General features: G+C 43.9%; 2 protein-coding genes across 3 annotated transcripts in view; one reads left to right on the top strand and one right to left on the bottom strand.

Annotated features, from left to right (window-relative positions):
- The window catches only part of coq10b (coenzyme Q10B), a 17207-nt gene extending 2721 nt beyond the window's left edge, over positions 1–14486 (top strand). The window contains exons 2-5 of the mRNA XM_017421144.3: positions 6271–6426; positions 8064–8256; positions 10886–10987; positions 11166–14486. Coding sequence (XP_017276633.1) covers positions 6271–6426; positions 8064–8256; positions 10886–10987; positions 11166–11333 — 619 coding nt within the window. The 3' untranslated portion in view covers positions 11334–14486. The remainder of the gene's footprint in view (positions 1–6270; positions 6427–8063; positions 8257–10885; positions 10988–11165) is intronic.
- Positions 14487–16480: 1994 nt separating this feature from the next.
- hspd1 (heat shock 60 protein 1) overlaps positions 16481–20718 on the bottom strand; it is a 6124-nt gene continuing 1886 nt past the window's right edge. Inside the window, exons 3-11 of one of the 2 annotated variants that reach the window (XM_017421142.3) lie at positions 19608–19943; positions 19431–19526; positions 19248–19341; positions 18949–19117; positions 18763–18862; positions 18420–18665; positions 18164–18338; positions 17574–17752; positions 16481–17482 (exon numbers count right to left, since the gene is read on the bottom strand). In XM_017421142.3, the coding sequence (XP_017276631.1) occupies positions 17324–17482; positions 17574–17752; positions 18164–18338; positions 18420–18665; positions 18763–18862; positions 18949–19117; positions 19248–19341; positions 19431–19526; positions 19608–19943 (1554 nt within the window). In that variant the 3' untranslated portion in view covers positions 16481–17323. 2 annotated transcript variants of the gene reach the window in all.

The raw sequence follows: 20718 nt of genomic DNA, 5'->3' as shown, positions 1-20718 counted from the left end.
GAAGTAAAGAGTTATTGATTCCATTTTAACACCTCTAGATTTGATACGTAAACACTTTGTTTTAACACTGGATTTTAACTACTAATAATATACATCCCAGAGTTACATAAACAGAATGTGACTCTATAAGTGTAAAATTAACTCTGCTTTTGCACAAAGTCTTCTAACACCAAAACATTTAACACTTTTGAATTTGCTGTGTATGTTAATAATTAGTACACATACACAAAATAAAAACAACATTTCAACATCCTCTGGGCCATTAAAATCTTAAAAGAGGAGGTTTAGAAGTAATGTCTTTCACCACATCCATATGTTAACAAATATCAGGACACTCCGTGCCTCGTGGTGGACTTTATTTGTCCGTGTCGGTGATCACCTGGCCTTTTTTTGCACCTTTTTTTCTTTAAAAGCAGGTGATTGTCGCCGCTTCGGTTTCCCAACCAGACAAGCTGGTTTATTTTTTTTGTCCTGCATGAGTTTAGCCGTGTGATGCCGGAACAAAGCGTCACTTGTGTGGCGGTCAGGGTGACGGGGGGGACTGAGTCCCTGCTGACGAGCCAGGAATGAAGTTTTTAGGCTGACCATAACGTGATAATGTCACATCCAGTCATTTTTATACTAACTGACCTGCAGGAATGTGCAGCTGTTTAAGCTTCACGTAGACCTTCCTGAGTTCCTTAGAGGATATTCTGTTCTGGTTTTGATTTTCCTGTGGTTTTTCTTGTATTTTTGTCCCCTCATTTATTTATTTTTTAATGTTTCTTAGTCTTTGAAATCTCCCTACTGCTGAAGGCAATAATGTTCTTGCCCTGTGAGCGTGGGCCTGCCCGTCTGTGAGACTTTACTAAAACTCTCAGCGAAGAATCATTGGACGTGTATCTCCGAAACATTAATGTTTGGAGTCACCCCAATTCAAGATGGTCGCCACAGCGCTTCACCGTTACCCAACACATCCATGGTGGCAACTCAGTCAGTTTTACAAGCACTGAGCTAAATATTTTCATGGTAGTAGCTGAGAGTCGTTCCAAACACATAATTCAAGCTCAAACACTTGAGATCGGGAATTATGTTGTTTATAAAGTTTGACTCAAGTCAAGCAATGTGCAATCCCTTAACGAATGCTAGCCCTTTTAATTTTTCAGTCTGCGTGATGGAATTTATTGTTTGTGGTCATTTTGCACGACTTTCTAGTTCATCTGCAGGCGTTTCATCTTGAAAACATTCAAATTTTTATTGCACCGTTGCTGTGTTTCTTTGTTGCTTTTTAGGCTGAAACACGTACGGTGACCCCTGACTTCCTCAGCCCATAAATCCGTTATAGTTTATTTCTGGTCATGTCAGGCAATCTTACGAGAGTTAGGAGAAAGATCTGCATACACACCTGAAATGTGCCGAAAAAGTACAAAAAAATAATCTGTTGTTTGCAGTCAGTCTTTAACTGGCGCCGAAAATAAATAATTGTGAATTAGGTAAAAAATTTAAATGGGATAAATTGTGGGGGGGACAGCCAGGCTTGTTGAGCCAACAAACCGGTGCGTTTCAGTAGTGCTGGAAAATGGGACTTTCAAAGTTCCTAGTCATAAAGATGGCTTCTACTCGCGACTTTAGTTGGTAAAACTGTTGCTTTTACTGTTACTATTCCTTCTTTAAGTAGTTTTTTCACATTTAGTTACTTGTACAACTCGCACTTTTTTAACGTGCGTATAGCAAGTATTAAAACGTGTTCCGCGAGTGGAGCGCGTATCTGTTTCAGCAAGATTTCATATTCTGAAACTGCGAGAAAAACACAGGCTTTGCTGCAGGGCGTCCATCTTGTTCCCGACTCTCACCGAGCGGGACGACTGGAACGCGAGTTCCCATGTAAATGGAACGCAGCTAAAGACTCGGGGACACGTCCCTCACAAGTGGCCAATCACAGACACTCCCCCTCCTCCAGGCTTCTGCCCTCACGAGTAGCAGGACCTGGCTGAAGTTACACATCTGTGGCTGCAGTACAGGGTTACATGTCGCTGTGCACCCGCCCAGAAATAATACAGTCCTCATTCATGGTGTCAGGAAGGAATTTGAGTCGGGCGCTTTCGCTCTATCCCAGTGACGCTGGGTTCGAGATAAGCAGCGTCTCGCTCAGCTGTGACTATCGGAGACTCGTTTGAGACTCAAAGTTGCCAGGGGGGGAAACAAAGCAAGACAATGGGTGGACCTTCAGTTGCAGCCTCTGAGCTCTGAATGTTGTGAAAATCACACAGGTGCCAACTTTGATAGCTTAGAAAGTTGCTCGAAAAGGCATTTAACATGATGCCGTTGTTATTTGTTAGTAATTAACTTTTCTGTTGATCAAATAATCAGTGAACCAACAAACCGTGCTGATAATTTACTCTCTAATTATCTGAACAAAACAGCTTAAAGCTATTTGAATAGATAGTTCCCTGTGACGACTTTAACCTGTGGGAGTGTTTTAGCATCAGAAAGAAACATGCAGACAAAGAGTCTGGGCAGGTTTACGCATCAATGCAGTTAGTTATTAGACTCGTTTCTCCGGGACATATATGCCATTAAAATGCGAAAGTGACTTCGACATATCAGCAGACTATTTAAAGGTACTTAAATGATCAAATCCGGCACCATAATTCTGAAGTGGAAGCACTCCGAGAACGCAGACATCCGCCAAAACCATCTGGTCACCGTTCGCTTGGAATCCTTCAAAATATTCCTAAATCAGAATCGTGATCTGCAACACCACCTAAATTTAATCGCTCGTTTCTCGCAGCATGTTTGAAGTTTTCCTGAAAACTTCCAGACAATCCGTTCATAACTTTTTGAGCAGTCTTGTACACAGACAGACAAACGTCACCGACGGAGGTAACTATGGCCCCGGTTGATGTTTTTAAGTGATAATTTCTGCTGCGATTCGACCGTTCATCTACAGCGTTTTCTCTGACACCGAGACCTTTTTGAATCCAGGTCTCGGACACCTCATATGTGTCAACCCGTGCTTCTGACGCGGAGCATATATGTACTACGGCATCTCTTAAGACAGCAAAGACACTTTTCTTTTTTGCGACATTGTCTAAGTAGCAATTGTGATCAGTGTTGCCTAGGGTGACTGTAGCTCAGTGGTTAGAGCAGTCCTCCAACAAGACAGCTGGAGGTTCAATTCCACCAGTATGCCACGTGTCTAGGTGTCCCTGGGTGAGACACTGAACCCCTCACTGCCTCCGATGTACCCCATCGGTGTATGAATGTGATCTAAATCCCTGATTAGTCTTTATAGATGTTTTATTGAGGTTATCTTTGTAGATATGTAGTAGAGAGCTGTATGAATGTGTGTGTGGATGGGGAAATGTGGGCACAGATTGTGTCGTTGGCTAGAAAGGCACTTTAAAGGTATAGTCCATTTGCCATTCACTTGTAACGCTTTCACAACCAACTCTGGAAAATCTATAATGTTTCCAGGAGGCCGTTAACGCGGAAACGAAGCCTGTACTTCAAACAGTGAGGTTGTAGAAGGTGTAATGAAGGATTTTTGAGGACATTTTTCCTGTATTAACAACAACAACTGGATTTCTTTTCTCTTGAAGACATTTCTCTTCCCATTCGGGGAGCTTTCACTGTTCAAAACTGGAGAAGGTGGAGCTCCAAGCTTTAAACTGCACGAGAGAGGAAGGTCATTCAAAGCTGTTTGTCTGGCCCATAAGAGCATGAAGGTGTGACTTAAAGGGAACATGTCTGGGTATCGCCCTTAATGCTCCATTGTTAATTAAAGAAAAACAACAAACTTGATTTGCCTGGATGACTGAGAATCTACACCAGCATATTTCCCCTTTGTATTATATGCTTGTAATCCAGCCAAAGCCTAAATATTAATCCAATTCCGGCCGAGCAGAGAGAGCAGCACCTGTATGGAAACATTCTGAGACACGAGCAGAGGTAGAGCTGACCGACACGGCGCTGCCGTCTATTAAGCTCGTTGGGAAGCAGCTGCCCTCGACCCTGTTCCATTACTGCTGTCTGTCCGTCTGAGCGTGGGGATGATAACTGCTTCAGGCTTTCAACACGCGTTTCCGTCTCCTCCGAAAGCTCCTGTTGCAGCTCTCCGCTGTGTTCCGGGTGTGCAGGCATTATCAGATTAATACTGCCCGCTGCTGAAAGCATTATAATCTTTTTTTTTTTAACCCTTGTCGTGTTAGCGAAACACCCGACAAACAACTGGATCGATACGAAGGAAACTGTATTCCCATCAACATTTGGAGTCACAACAAATGCTAGATCTCGCATCAGATCCTATTAAACTTAACTCCAATAACTCCATCCTTTCTCATCGTTTTAGTCTAAAACGGTTGATATGCGTTCGAGGAATGCTAGGCTTTTTGATTGATTAGGTGTGTTTATGTGGTGTTTTGTGTTGGTTTGGAAAAGCTTAACGTGTCTGCAGTGAACGTTAACGGTCCCTACAGAGCAGCGGGTCCTAACCCCCCATTTCTGTGACCTAAACAGTCACGGCTCTATTTATGTTGATGTCCTGCCTTCTTGGAAGATGAGCTCGAAGCCGAAGTTCCACCTGAATCATTCCTGAGCACGCAGGGTTAAGGCTTGTCTCCACGATCTGTTTCCTCTTTGGACCAAACCACAAATTTATAATCATACTGCAGCTGCAACCAATGAGCATTCTGGCACCTAACTAATCACTAATCATTATTATTTCAGTCCATCTCTGCTTCCTGTTATGGACTCTGCACGTTTTACCTTCTGTGCTCAGGACCAAACACATACAGTGAAACCCATTCATGTAAAAATAATCAAATGTATTTGTAACGCTACTTAATGCACACATAATAAAAACAAATTTAAACAAAATAAAATGGAAGAAGGCTTTAAAGATGAAGCTCAGATGAAGTGAGATGAGTCAGAAATTCCAAAAAAGGCATTAAATAAATGATTTCTTTCAGTCTAAAGTGACGAAAGAAATCAGTTCCTGATGTTAGTGCTGCAACATGAGCCTATCACGCTCTAAAGGGAGGCTGGTGTCTTTTCTTTTTTTAAACACTTGCAGATAAGAGACGCTCAGGGAGAGTAGAAGTAACGAGTAAACACTGATGCGTCACCTCGTGGAACCGCCACCAAGACCGAACTTTCTGCCTTTGAGAAGGGCCAGAATCTACGCTGAAATTAGCAAAAACTAGGAGTCTGCGTTGCTTCTCTTCGTGTATTTTCTCTTGCACTTAATGTGTTGGCTAACATAACTGAAACTGTGTTTAAACTAACCTAAACGTTACTGTAGAAAGGTTACCATTAAGATATTACTACAGCTAACTTATCCAGAGCTGTAGGGTACGATTCAGTGGGCTACAGTTTCACACTTCAGCCTAACAGAGGGGGCAATAATGGGCTCGGACTATAAATGTCTGTTTAAAAAAAAAAAAAGAAAGAAAAGTGATTTATCACCAGGAATTTGAAGCACTTCGTGTCTGCTTGTTGTCTTGGTGATAAATTATCCAAATGTGGATACACAGCAAACAACAAATCTTTTTACACACAATAATATAAAAAAAAAAAACAAGTGTGTTCCTCTTTTTCCTGTTGAATTACTCGTGGTTATCTTTGTTGTCGTCTGTGACTCCAACTCTTTAAAGTGGGAGTTGAAGACTTTGGCACGAGGGTCGACATGCATTCCTTCAAGGAGTGCTAGGCCTTTATTTGTGTCCGCAACATGGAGTCCTGTGGTGGGAATTTTACGATAGCTGGACAAGGAGAGTCTATGATCTAGCTAAAAGTAGCAATTAAAGAGTTTCCTGGGATGGGATTATTAAAATCGGTCTAGCTAAAAGCTAAAAGTAGCCATTTCAGGTAGTTTCAAAGAGAACACGTTTTGAACAAATTGAAGAGTTGTATGTCAATGTATTTTTGTGGGGAAAATATTTGGAAATAAAGTTACATTTTTTTCAAAATCTAAAAGTTATGAAAACCAAAAGTAAGAGGGCCTGTTTCCTGAATGAGTGATTTATGAATAGCTATTAAAAAATAAAAATAAAAAAAAACAAGAAAACAATGGTGTGATTTGCACTATAATGTTTCCACATAAACACTGATTGCATGACGATGGAATGGAAGTTAAGTGTTTACCACCTTTTTCTTTTTTTCTGTCAGACAGAAATGGATTTATCTGAGGCCGGACCGGGGGTCAAATCAAACGAGGTTTCCAAACAGTCTGTCTGCGTTTATGTGTTTACTCAGAGCCTCACCTTGTGTCCTTGCTGTGTGTTCGGTCAGGTACCTGTTGTCATGCGGGATCCTGATGACGCGTGTCCCTCCCCTGCTGGGGGCGACCGGGCCGGGCCGCGCTGTGGTGCTGCCCGCACGCGGCTTCTTCAACCTGACCGGCTCCCTCTCCAAGAGGAAGGAGTACTCGGAGAGGCGCATCATCGGGTACGTCCGCTCCCGCCGACACTGAGCATGATGCTGGGAGGAGTTGGGTTTCAGTGACATCACACTGTGTGGCTGGAAGCTGGGTTAATGATCAACATTCTTGGGTTCTTGTATTATAAATATTGTCAAATTTGTCAAAGATTAGGCAGAAAACTGCTAAAACTAGCATTATTTATTGTAGTTATGAGCTTAATTAATAACAATTTCTATGTTCCTTTTGGGCAAAGCTACAAAGAGCCAAATTTTGCCCTCGAGCCACAGGTTGGAGACCCCTCCTCTAACCTAAATCTTCATTTAACGCTGGAGTTTTTTTCCATTTTTCCACAGAATTAAAGTAGGTTGTTTAACAACTGGTAGGGCAAGTTGTAGGGGAGTTTGCTTGTTGACAGAAACAGAGACGAAGGTCTGGGGGTGTGCGATGTCACGTTTATTTGTATTTGCATGAACAGTATTGTTTCGTTTTATTTTGTGTCACAAAAGAGATCTGCATAGCACTTCACTTTATACAAATAGAGACTTTTAAACTCAGCTGATTCCACCGTGAAGCAGTCTCTGCGGAAGATCCTGAAAAACTGCATCTGCTCGCAGCACATAGAAACTCTCCAGCCTGCAGATCATTTCCAGGCTCCGTTCGTCCTTTAATGAGCAACACAACACTTCTCTCACTCACACTCCATTTTAGGTCCTGTTTTCTCTCTCTTTTTCTTTTTTCTTTTCCCAATAAAACCCCAGTTTTTTAAGAAACAGAAACTATGTGCAGCCTGGCTCTGAACAAGGCCCAACGATGAACATCGGAAGGACAGCAGAGACGAAGGCGGACATCAAGGGTGTTTGTGTGTCCGTCTGTTTGCTAAATATCTCATGGATGTCTCAGTTTTATTGATACTTTCTTAAAGTAATCACCGGATGTTCTTCTGCAACTGTTTACCTTTTGTATTTTGGGTCAATACAGCAAACCCACACAGAAATGGCTCTAACTGCTTTAATGCTTAGAACTAAGTCTGTTTTGCAGATATTGAGCTAAAGTTTAACGCAGTTGTAGCTGAGAGTCATTTGATTACCAGTTCTTTTTATGAACCAGGTTACGTTTTATGTCTCTCTGGTGAGGAGGCCTGTTAAAGTCCTTAAAAATGTCTGGAACCACTCCTCGTGATGAAGACGAGCGTCGGCGCTTTGAAACAGAGTGCCGGATGATTAAAATAAACAAAAAAACGTCCCGTTTACTGATAAGTCCCAGTTTAACATTTGGCAGCAGTGGAAAGATAAATACGAAGAGAACTTTCAGAGTCAGAATGACTTGTCCTTCCAGTCATAACTCTGTCCTGTCCTCGTGCATGAGCGAGGGACTGAATGTCCCTCCCGTGTTCCACAGAGAGGTCACGATCACTAAATCTGCAGGTATAAATAGACGCAGGAGGCGGCAGCTATTTTCTCTCAGCTGGAGATGAACCGTCTTCATCTGACCCTCCTTCAGAACATCCGGCCTGTATTTTGTATGCTTGTCCTAACCCCGTCTCTGACATCGTTCGGATCTTTCTGAGTCACGAGCCGCGCGCTGCGTCGTTCTTGTTTGATGTTGTGTCGAGCGTTTCCTGGTCACTGACCTTCACTTCCATCCCCCTCCACCTGTTCTGCAGGTTTTCCATGCAGGAGATCTATGAAGTGGTAGCCGGTGTGGAAAACTACCGCCACTTTGTTCCCTGGTGCAAGAAGTCTGACCTGGTGTTCAAACGCTCTGGTTTCTGTAAGGCCAAGCTGACCGTGGGCTTCCCCCCTGTGGTGGAGAACTACACATCCCTCGTCACAACAGTGCGACCTCACCTGGTCAAGGTAAAGCGCCTCCAAGTGCTCCGTACTAAATGTAATGTAATGTACAGCCAATCTTTTCAACACATGTCCAGGCTTGAATCTGTCTCATGCACAACCCAGATTTCAATAAAGTTGGGACATTAAGTACCAAGTAAATGAAAACAAAATGCAATGATTTTCAAACACCCATGTTTTATTCACAATGGAATCCAGTGAACGTATCAAAGACACTGTAAACATCCAGGAGCTGAGGAGAGCAGCTGCTGGAGGTTTTAGAGGGAATGTTGTCCCATTACTGACTGATGGAGGATTCTAGCTGTTCAACAGTTTTAATTTATGATGCTCCAAATGTTTTTAATTGGTAAGACGTCTGCAGTCAGGTCAGTTCAGCTCCTGGACTCTTCTATATGAAGCTCTGCTGCTGTGATGGATGCAGTCTGAGGTTTAGCATCGTCTTGCTGAAATATGGAATAGTTTCTGCCTTGATTATGGCCTTCCAGATGTGTAAGCCGCCCATGCTGTTTGCACTAGTGCACCCCCATACCATCAGAGAGGCAGGCTTTTGAACTTTGTGCTGATAACAGGTTGCATGGTCCCTCTCCTCTTTAGTATGGAGGATGTGGAGTCTGTGGTTTCCAAAAAGAATTTGAGATTTTGATTCCTCTGACCACAGATCAGTTGTCCTCTTTGTCTCAGTCCATTTGAACTGATCTTTGGTTCAGAGAAGACAGCAGAGGTTCTGGATGGTGTTCACATCTGGCTTCTTCTTTTCCTGATAGAGCTTTAAGCAGCATCAGTGGATGGTACAGTGAACTGTGTTTACAGACAGTGATCTGAGTCCATCAGGGATGTCCAGAACAGAATCAGACCTGGTTTTAATGCAGTGGCCCCCGAGGGCCTAAAGATCACAGAAATCTAATCCTGACTGTCAGTCTCGTCCTTTGAGCTCAGAGATTTCAGCAGATTCTTGAAAACCTTTGATATCATGAACTGTAGATTAGGGTTGAACAATATTAGAAGAACCTGGGATACCATATCAGCTGTGATAAAGACACATTGTCCTCACTATCGTCTAAATCAGGTGTCATCAAGTGAGAGTCTGTCATACAGAACATGCAGAACATCAAGGTATGGTACTTAAAAAAACAGGACCTATCATTTATATCAGTTCAAGCCGTTCATGGTGATATTGTGCTAATAGATATCACACCAATGATCAGTGTTTTAATAAACTGTTCAGCCCTACTGTAGATGATGGGATATTTAAAGTATTTCTAAACGATGGTACATTTTCTCAGTTTAAACACTTGATATGTTTCCTATGTTCCACTGTGAATAAAATACAGGTTTATTAGATTTGCAAATTAGTGCATTCAGTTTTTTTTTACACAACATCCCACTTTCCTTTGTCAGAAAGTCTCTGTCTGAGTCCTGCCACATTGGAGCGTAAAGTGAAAAGTTAGCCTCTGTGCAGGGTCGGGACGCGGGGAGGAGCTCGGTTATCATTTCAATAAGAAGTACATTTTCCCACCGGCTTCAGTGCTGAGTCACGCGTGTTTGCGCAACACGGGGAAGGAAGAGACGCTGGAAGCAAAACAACAGCATTCTGCTCTGTCATCCTGGATCAGCAAGAAGCGTATAGCCTAAACCTCCTGTCGGGAGGTAGAAGGTGTAGAGAATGATTTTAATAGCTAACAGACCTACGATCGAGGCTTGGCTTTTAAAAAAACAAACTAACAAGCTGTATCCTCGTGTTTGATGAGCAGCAGCTGTTGATGCAGAGCCTCAGATCTGATTGTTTATGCAGTCTTTCAGCCTGTTTCTGCTCTCTGTGGGGGAAGTTTGAAACAGGAGAGCACAGAGCTGCACAGCATCGTGCTCTTTGCTTTCTTTGGGATAGATTATTGAATCTGTGTATTTTTCATTTAACCCCACCCCCCAGATTGAAACTGCTGCTGCATTTAAGCTGTGCACATTTTACGTTTATTACTTGATTGTGAAAACTCTTCATGCTTGTGTTTGCTGCTGAAAGGCGAAAAGAGGCGATAATGTTTTTGCCTGTGTGTCTGTTATCAGAGTATCTCATGAGTCACTGGATGGATTTTAATGAAAGTTTCTGAAAGTAATCATTAGATGCACATCTACAGCTGATTAAAGTATAGAGTTAACACAATTCAAGATGGTTGCCACCAGTAGTAGACATAAAAATGGATGCAACTCAGTCAGTTTAGCAGACATTGAGCTAAAATTTGGTGTGGTAGTAGCTGAGAGTCACTCACAACACATACTCTGATCGTGACATCTTGGGATTGTGTATGAGATCATGTATAACCTTATTTTTAAGGTTACAACTCCATCTCTCAACATTGGATGACTGTAATGGAAGACGGCGTGTGATAGGCATTCCTTTAAAGAATTGTAGGCCTTTAATTAATCAGCAAAGTCTGTATTATTGTTCTGGTAAAGGGCATTTTATCTTTCAATCCAAAACAGCACTCAAACCCAACGCTTTAGTCAGAGAAAATTGAAAAGAATTTTTTAAATGTGATGTTTTTTCTTCCTTTAAATGGGTGAGAAGTTTCTGAACCCTAACAGGAAGAGATCTGCATGAATGAGTGTGTGACCTTGTCGCGTGTCTGCTGCTTGCCAGGCGTCCTGTTCGGACGGGAAGCTCTTCAACCACCTGGAGACGGTTTGGCGTTTCAGCCCGGGCCTCCCAGGTTACCCTCGAACCTGCACTGTGGACTTCGCTGTGAGTACAAGCAGTTTGCTAACAGCAGCATGACGGTGCAGTTTGTGTCCCCCCCACCCCCCCCACCCCCCGGACGTGTCCCGGCACAGCACCTCCGCGGTGTCCCGTTACGAGTCATCTGACGTGCGCGGCTGGAAAGCCCACAGCTGCTAACTTCGAGCCGTGTCCCTGTCCTCAGATCTCCTTCGAGTTCCGCTCCCTGCTCCACTCGCAGCTCGCTCACGTCTTCTTCGACGAGGTGGTGAAGCAGATGGTGTCTGCGTTCGAGCGCCGCGCCTCCAAGATCCACGGGGCCGAGACGGCCATCCCCCGCGAGCTGATGTTCCACGAGGTCCACCACACGTAGCGCCAGCCGGCCCAGCCTTCACGGACACGGACACAGACAAGCGAACGCATCGCCAAAGAGAAAGAACACCCTTCCTGTGCTCCGAGTAAAACCTGCAGTGCCTTCCCTACAAAAATGAAAGTTCAAAAAAAAAAAAGAAGATTTTTAGAGCTGATCTGGCAGCTGATTGTCACTTCGGTGCTGAACTCACGCAGACTCCAGGGTCGGACCTGCGTCTGCACCTGGTCGTGAAACCGAGCTCACCGGTGAAAGCTTGTGGCCGCTGCGCCGCCCCCACGCTGCGTCTGAAAAACAAAGACGAAGCGGAGCCGACCTGCGGCGCAGTTTAGACTCAAATATTTGCACAGAGGTTCTGAAATTTAAACGCCGGCTGTCCAGTCTGACAGAGGGCAGCAGATCCAGCTGAAACCAGAAAATGTGTAGCAGTTACTGATTTTTTTTACAGAAAAGCTATTTTCTACACATACTAACAACTTTTTAAAGGTTTTTAAACAATCCTAGGGAAACATTTTCTGATTCCAGCTATTTTAATGAAAGCTTTCGATGCTTTTCTTTATTAAATTGGCCAAGTTGTTCATAAAGGTTACAATGCACCGAGGGAAATTTTGGCAGGGCATTCGTACCCGTTTTAGCAATTGTTTTTAGGGAAGAAGTCGCAGTTTTTATTTTATTCACTTCATCTCTGGCTCTATTTATATCTGAAGCACACCAGCAAAGAAAAGAATAAAAAGAGAAGTTATTTAGTAAAAATAAAACATTTTATGATAAGCTAACATATTTAGCATAGAGCTCTAATACGACTCATGTAATCTCAGGAGGTTTATAATGTAGAAGAGGCTTCACAATACAAGAAACGTACCAATGCGTACTCATTACTGCTGATGATAAAAGATTTTTAGCATTAAAATCAATCAGCTCCACAACTGGATATAAGTATCCTAGAATCCAGGTCATGCTCAGCTCCAGCTGACACCCAGATGCTTTTCTGTCACGACTCGAACTCAAAGGGCACAAAAACAAAGTATTAACCCACCGTCTCACCACAGGCAGACGGGCCCCTCTCTCCGTAGGGGGAGGGGCACAGTGGATATGAAATTTCAGGCAGTAAGAATCCGTTCCGCACGGGTTTAAAAATCCCTCTCCTTGGTGTTAATCTGCAGGGGGGGGTTACTATCAGGGGTCGTTCTGTTTGAGAGCAGCAGGTCACCGCTTGGGTTTGGGAACATTTAAGATTCTTGTTTCCAGGATCTCTAGCTTCTAAGTGAGCCACCAGATCCGCAAACGTCACCTCCTGCTGACTGCAGAGAAGCAGATGAGATCCTGCAAGCTCATCCTCAATGAAACCAAATCCAACTTTGAGCTAACTAAACCTTACACAACCGACAGTAAAATCATACGAGGTCAAATTCATATAAATGAGCACGTTACTAATTGAGCTGTTGGACAGTAAAAGGAGATGTTTTAAGGTGACAACACAAGTCTGTCGTCGTTCAATGACTTTGCAGACGGTCACTGAACCCATCGTCTCCCTTCCTGTGCTAACATTTCCGTCTGTTTTTTTTTTTCCCCGTCCAAACCGAAAGCAAAACTTAAGCTAAACCCCCCCTGCGGCGCATCAGACACCAACGCTGTTTCAGATTTGTGCCGTTTACTGAATTGAGGGGAACGGATCCCACCAATCTCCAGATTGTTTTTTTTTATCCACGACCGCCTCGAGGTGGCTCCGTATTTTAATTTTTTAATTTTTATTTTTAAAACACATGCCTTCCGACTGACCGCGCTGTCAGAAACACACACCAAGTCCACGGTGCTGAACGGTTCTTTCACCCCCCCCCAAAAACGTCTCCTCCTGATGCTCTCTCTCTCTGTCAGTCAGGGGTCGAGGAGCACTCGGATCATGCGACATGGGGGCGTTTATTATTTTCTTTTCTTTCTTTTACAGAGTAAATATCAATTATATGTTTTAAAACAAACAAAAAAAAAATGCAGCAAGGCAGGCAGGAAGGCTCCCCCCACCCCCCCACCCCTGTGTTGGTGTCAGGGTCCAAACTGGCTGCTGGTCAGACTCTAAGGGTCCGTGTTTATTAAACTTCCAGGCGTTAACACTTTAAATACAGAAGTCCTGCTTTTGCGGCAGTGCTGTAGTTCGTTTCTGCTGGTGGAACCAAAGAGTCCAGTCAAAGCTGGCTCGTCCGTGTCTAGAATGTCCCGCTCAGGTCAAACCGGACAGAACGCGATTCTGCGAACAGTCAGTCACATTTATTTATTTTCTTTGGTTTATTGACTCATATTTTAGATAATAGCTGCACTGGGACTAGCCTCGGAGCTGAAGTGTCGGGAGTTGTTGGTTCTGCATCAGCGTTTTAGTGTCGTTCTGTCAGGTCTGAACGTTCCCGAGGAGAACAGAAAGCTTATTGTGGAGGTTGGCCGAGTGGTCACTGAGGTTAGGCTGCTGAAGCTGAAGACATTCAGAGCTGCAGGCCCTCCAGCCGTACAGGTTGGAGGTTTTGTTTGGGGAACCGGTTCCTTCGTTCCATCCTTATGGTTGTCTCTCACTGCTGCAGACTTGACGTAAAATGGCGTGAAAACAGGCAAATTCTTTGTTGCCGTCTCGCTGAATTCAAGCCACCAGTAAGCTGTTTTTTTTTTTCAAAATGTTTTAAGAATTATTTGTCATCAGTGTGGCTTTTAGGCCAGGACATCCAGGGCTGTAAGTCTCCTGAGAGCAACCAAAATGCAGCTGTAGTGTCCTCGAGGACGGGTTGGAGACGCCTGCAACAAAACTGAGAAGGGTTGGAGACTATATTGAAAGAAAGTTGTCTGTGAATTTTTCCTGAACATGCACGTGGCTCGTGCAAGGAAATTAAGCCCCCCTTGCAGATCTTTTGAGACGTTTTGGAGACTCCCTTGTGGACGACCAGTGAGATGTCGGCTTTAGTGTCTCTCTAAGAGTCTACGGGTAAAAAAAAAAAGAAAGTCAAACGTGCATGAAATGAGTCACGTACATCTTGTTGGGATCAGATTAATGAAACGTCCCAAGCAGCTCCAGTGTGTAGAAGTTTATTTCGCTTTTAGTTTGGTCTCAGAACAAGAGGTGCCTGGCAGGGTAAAAGTTTCTGAAAGACACAGAGATAGTTTATATATATTTGTATATGCAGGAGAAAACAGCTCCTGTATACAAAAGAAAAGCTAATGTAATGAGAAATAATCTTTAACCATGGATGAAATCATGTGAGAGCAAGAAGCTGAAGTTGGATTATTATTTTACTATCAGTCAATCACAAATAGAAAGTCACATTTAAGCTTTTATAGGTCAGATATAGTTTTTTTAATATGTGTGAATTTTAGCGGTTTGATAAGCGAGGGCCCGGATCTCCCAGCAGTCGGTCTTGGCAGCGTTCCCACGGCAACGGGGGGAAACCATCAAAGCGTCACCCGTTCGACCCGCTTAGAGCCTCCAGGCCTGCTGGCAATATATTTATCTTTTAGTTTTAAAGGAACATTATACTTTTTTTTTGTCGTATTTATTGTTTTAGTTAAAGCGTAAATCCACTAGAAGCACCTAGTTAACATTTACAAGCAGATTAACCAACATTTCTTAGAGGTTTAAAACACACTGAAAGGTAGTTTTTTTTTACACATCTGCCTTATTTATTTATTTTTTTTCCCCTTACAAGCTGTATTTTTTTTAACCATGTCTCCTCCACCTTCTTTACAGTGACTGATTGTAAATGTTAACTCGGGCAGCTTTATGTGTCGCCATGTAAATGTTAGTTTTTGTCGTTTCGTCTAAGGAAACTGTACTCTGCTTTTTAGAGAGGATAAAAGTGTTTAATAGTGTTCTCTGGGATGTGGAAAGGACTCTGTGTGTAAATGATGTTTTTGATGCCGAGTGACGTTCCAGCTGCATGATGTATAAACTTATTTTTTTCTAAAAAACAAAACAAAACCGAGTTCTCAGTTTGTTTGCTCGCTCAGGTTTGGAAGCGTCCTCTTCAGAAAAAGAGGACAAAGGTTAATTTGAACGTGTCTTTGACCTCTGACCTTCTGTGCAATCACATGTTTTTTAAGTGAAGCACTGAAACCTGTCAGCTGATTATGATGTAAAATGTTTTTTTTCTGCTCAGCACTGCCCCCTTTTGGTCAAAAAGTTTATTATTTGATATGTTTTTAAATGGGGATATTTGATTCTTACAACCATTCAACATTTAAACCCGCTGACGTAGAATAACGCGGGGCTAGCCAAACCATAGCATAGTCTATGCTAACAAGAATTAGTGCCGCCATCTTGGTAGGTGCTACATGAAATTCTTAGTTCATGGCAGCAGAACTTGAATATTAGAGGGGGAAAAAGCTAAACTCAGCCAAGGAACCCAATGTTTTAACGTTATAATTATCAGAACCTGAGCTTCAAAGAACAAATAATTTTATTCTTTTTTGTTTTTCTGCAGAAATACTCGTAATACACTATACCAGGTTCTCTACACCAGACTGCTATAATTACTGTATGTAGACCAGCTAACTGATAATATATTCAATAATCATAACATTTAGTTTGTTTTATCCATTTTATGGGTAAAGTATAAGCTAAATAGCCAAGTTATTCATGTCTAAATACGGAAGTGTATTTCTACAGTTATAAGGGAAATAAAACGACTACAAAAGTTCAAGTTATTAGTCTAAATGACCTTAAGAGAACTGCAAACAAATACCTGCAAAGCCTCAAACTGGAGCAATGTTGTTAATAGGAGTGGACCAAAATTCAGAGGTCGTACAGAAGATGGATACATCAGGTTATTCCTGCTACAGGTGCGATCCCAGCTTTTCAAACATGGCTGTGTTATATCTCAGGAACCACTGGATGCAACTCAAATATATGTTCATTTTGGAGATGTCGAGTTGATATTTGGTGCGGTAAGAGCTGAGAGTCGAGCCCGAAGTGTACTCTAGATATTTTAATATTGATACTTTTCAGTATTTGATGAAAATGGCTACACCTCCATCATTTCTCCATTTCTGATCAAGTCAAACTCTGCCATGAAAGGCACCATTACGCCAAACTCTAAGGGTTTAGAGTTTGCTTTATAAAGGCTGAAATTAAAACCAGGATTGAACTGTTGAAAGTTATATAAATGACTAGAATTAACTTGAATGTAGAGCAATTGATTTATTACGTAAAATAAAAAAAAGAAAAATCACAATGTCTAAATAACAGTTCTCTGCAACACAGACGCCACCTGCTGGCTGCTTTAGGTATAATGGTGTCAGCACAGGACTACATTCACTTTGTAATATAAACTCATCCCACAAACATAAAACCAGTCTGTAGAAAATTGACTCAAACATTCAGGCTGAACAGGCCTTTCCTCTCATTTAGGCACTCAGTTCAGATGTAAAAAAAAAAAAAGCTCAAGTCTGTAAGAAAACAGGTTTAATTCAAATCACTGATGACAAACATGTATATTAAAAAAGAAAAAAGAAAAAAATGAATTAACAGAATACTACAAACACAAAGACATTGACACTGAAGGCTTGCTCTCTCTGGTCCACTGAAAGAATATTAGTTTATTTCAGCCTGGTAGACTCCAGTGGAACGCGCCATTTTGATTACTGCTCTACTGTGGCTTAGCTTCGTTTTTAAATATAAAAAGATATCCCATGCATCTAACGTGCTTTCGTGCTGTCTCCTTTTCCTGTAAAACTGAATGATGGACACTGAAGCCACCAGGCTGAAACAAACCTGCCTTCCTTTCAGGTGAACCCCGTGTTAGCTCGTCCCTCTGAGTAGTTTACGTGATGAGTTCTGCGCCGGTGTGGAAAACTAAGGAGGATTCTGATGGAACGTCTGGGCTCGCTCGGCTCTCGGTTCTTTGAGCCGTTTGAAACTCCCAACGGAGTTGTGGTCGGTTTTAGTGGGAGGGGGGCGGGGGTTTCTGCACCACCAGCTCAAATCTGACAACTCAAGTCTGTACAAAGTGGGGAGGACCAGCTCAGAAACCCATGCCGCCCCCCATGCCGCCCATTCCTCCCATGCCACCCATCCCTGCTGGCATCTCCTTCTCCTCCTTGGGTATCTCTGTGACCACGGCCTCGGCGGTGGAGAGCAAAGACGCGACCCCTGCGGCGTCCAGCAGCGCCGTCCTCACCACCTGCAGGGGGGGGAAGAAGCGGGAAGACGTTAGCCTCTCTGCGTTTCCTGCACCGGCGGCTTGAAATGACTAACCTGGCTGGACTTTTTACCTTGGTGGGGTCGATGATGCCCTTCTCCACCATGTTGACGAACTCCCCCTGCATGGCGTCGTAGCCCATTTCCGACGGCCCCTGCAGGATCTTCTCCACTACCAGGGAACCCTCCACGCCGGCATTCTTGGCAATGGTCATGGCGGGAATGCGGAGTGCCCGTCTGATGATGTCCACGCCTGAGCAGAAGACGCATACGAGTTCACCGGGGTTCAGATGTAAAGGAAACAGCAGGGGCCTCATGTACGCCGGTTTCCAAGCAAAACATCAGAAATGACCGTGCACAGCCCCACACTGACTTCATGGCTGGTGTAAGCATGTTTCTACAGCTATTGGTCCATTGGCAACAACCAGAGGGGGGCCTAGGTCAGCGGCCCCCAACCTTTTTAGCTCCACGGAAAGGTTCATTATCAGACAGTATTTTCATGGACCGGCCTTTAAAGGTGTGGCGGATAAATACAACAAGTATTTACTTAATGTCAACATACATAAAGTACCATAGATAGGAAGTTTTCTGTGCGTTTAAGCAGTACCCATGCAAGTCTTTGTACATGAGGCCCCTAGAGAAACTAAAAGCATGTCCAACTCACCGATTTTCTGGTCACTGTTGGCGGTTTTGATCTTGTCAAGCGAGGGGATGCAGCGCAGCAGAGCGCACCCCCCGCCAAGTACAATACCCTCCTCCACAGCCGCTCGCGTGGCGTTCAGAGCGTCTGTCACGCGGTCCTTCTTCTCGTTCACCTCCACATCGCTTGTTCCTCCCACCTGAAAAGCAACAGAGGCGTCACAACTGGGTTGTGCCTGCGGGACGTCCCATGACGGGCCGTGACGAGCGGCGGTTCAGACCTTCAGCACGGCCACGCCGTCCGACAGCTTGGCCAGCCTCTCGTTGAGTTTCTCCTTCTCGTAGTCGCTGGTGGTGTTGTCCAGCTGCTCTGCGATCTCGGCCGCCCGCTTCTCCACGTCGGCGGGGCTGCCGCCGCCCTTCAGCAGCAGCGTGTCGTCTTTGGTGATCTGCACCTCGCCCACTTTGCCAAAGTCATGAGCCTGAATGTCCTCAAGAGCCAGGCCCAGGGCTTCGTCGCCGAACACCTGCGCAGGAAAAAGGGAATAAATAAATAAAAATCAGCTCACGATGAGACTGCAGAGAGAGAGAAGACGTCCGTCTGAGACTAAAAACTGAACCCACCGTGCCCCCGGTGGCGACGGCCATGTCTTTCAGCTGATTCTTCCTGTTGTCACCGAAGCCTGGAGCCTTGACAGCGACCACCTGAAGACCAACTTTCAACCTGAAAACGACACTTAACTAAATGCCCGTTCTGTGAGGATCCATTTCGCCTGCTGTTATTCTGATCAGGAACCAAACACAACATACCTGTTAAGAACCAGGGTGCTCAGGGCTTCTCCATCCACGTCCTCCGCTACAATAACCAGCGGTTTGCGGTGCTGGTTGGCGATCTCTAGGGCCGGCACGATGCTCTGAACGCTGGAGATCTTCTTCTCGCTGAGCAACAGGTACGCATCCTGGAACTCACACTTCTGACCTGAGAGGGAGAGAGAAAATAAAACTTGACACCAAAATCCAAAACTACCAATGACTGGAGTCGTCTAGCACCTCCATGTGGACACAGCCCTCCCTCTGGTTGGCTGTGATGGTTTAACAAGCACACGTACCTTTAGCTGTGTTGATGAAGTAAGGCGAGATGTAACCTCGGTCAAACTTCATGCCTTCGATGATCTCCAGCTCGTCTTGCAGGGTCTTCCCATCCTGTTAATAAAGACATGTTTAATGTAACTCGGCTCAGCCCGTTTCAGGTCCATTAAAGCAATAAATGAGTTTTTACTGCGCTGACAAACCTTGACTGTGATGACTCCTTTGCGGCCAACTTTCTTCATGGCGTTGGATATGATGTTGCCGATCTCCTCGTCTCCGTTGGCTGAGATTGTAGCGACCTGGAACGACATGATTTTACATGTGACCCTTTTTGAACACTAGGGGACAGTAAAACCTGCGAAGCCAGGCCCTGGCCGCACCTGCGCGATCTCCTCTGGGGTCGTGACAGGCTTCGACAGCTTCTTCAGCTCCCCGATGACGTTTTCCACGGCCATCATGACACCGCGGCGGATCTCGACAGGGTTGGCCCCTTTGCTGATGTTGTCGAAGCCTTCCTTGGCGATGGCGCGAGCCAGCACTGTGGCGGTGGTTGTGCCGTCACCGGCTTCCTCGTTGGTGTTGTTGGCCACGTCCTGCACCAGCTTGGCTCCGATGTTCTTGTACCGGTCCTTCAGGTCGATGCTTTTGGCCACCGTCACGCCGTCTTTCGTGACCTTGGGGCTGCCCCAGCTCTGCTCAATGATCACTGTGCGACCCTGAAAACAAAGGAGGTGGCAGTGAGATGAAAGCTTCACTGACAAAGACTTAAAATTGGTCGTTTTGAGTTAAGATCAAAGGGGTTCCAACAGTAGTGTTCATTATGGCTGCTATTCAGGCAGAGATGTCTCTGTTCATGCACTGAAACAGAAATAAAATATTTACCACGTGGCCTAATCATGTCATAAAAATGGAACAAAATCAGGGGTGTAATTGTTTCTACTGTGTTATGGATACTGCAATGTGCTTTCGTGAGGATGACCAAATTCAAAGAGTTGTTTGTGTACCTCACTTTTTACATAAACCCTGCTGAAATGTTATGGTTTACTTAATTTATGATATAGATATATACAACATTTACTTTAAATTTAATTAGTCCACCCCAAAAATAATTATCCATAATAAACTCCAGGTTGTCTTCCTAAATAGTGGTATTTCAGTGTTTATTCTATTCTGTCTGGTTCATAGTCAGAAATAGATGCAGCACAGATTTAAAGCTTAAAACAACAACAACAAAAAATACTTTGGCCTTTATTCCTGATCTCCCCAGCTGGATGCTGTCTGAGTAGCGAGGCAGAAGCTGCTGCCAGTGCAGCCAAGGTTGGACTGAACCAACTCAGAGCTGAGGGAGGGGGGTGTAAAATGCAGCGATTCTTTTCAATTTTAACTTTTCTTAAGTTTTCAACTAAGTAAATACAGCTAGAATGAATAAACACTACATGCGTCTGTCTTACTGCTGGAAGTGACAGCATGTTTTTGAGTAAAAAAAAAAAA

The sequence above is a fragment of the Kryptolebias marmoratus genome, linkage group LG6 (assembly GCF_001649575.2).
Source record: "Kryptolebias marmoratus isolate JLee-2015 linkage group LG6, ASM164957v2, whole genome shotgun sequence".
Taxonomy (NCBI): Eukaryota; Metazoa; Chordata; class Actinopteri; order Cyprinodontiformes; family Rivulidae; genus Kryptolebias; species Kryptolebias marmoratus.
Note: the sequence above shows the minus strand (reverse complement) of the source record. Positions and strands in the feature narration are given on the sequence as shown.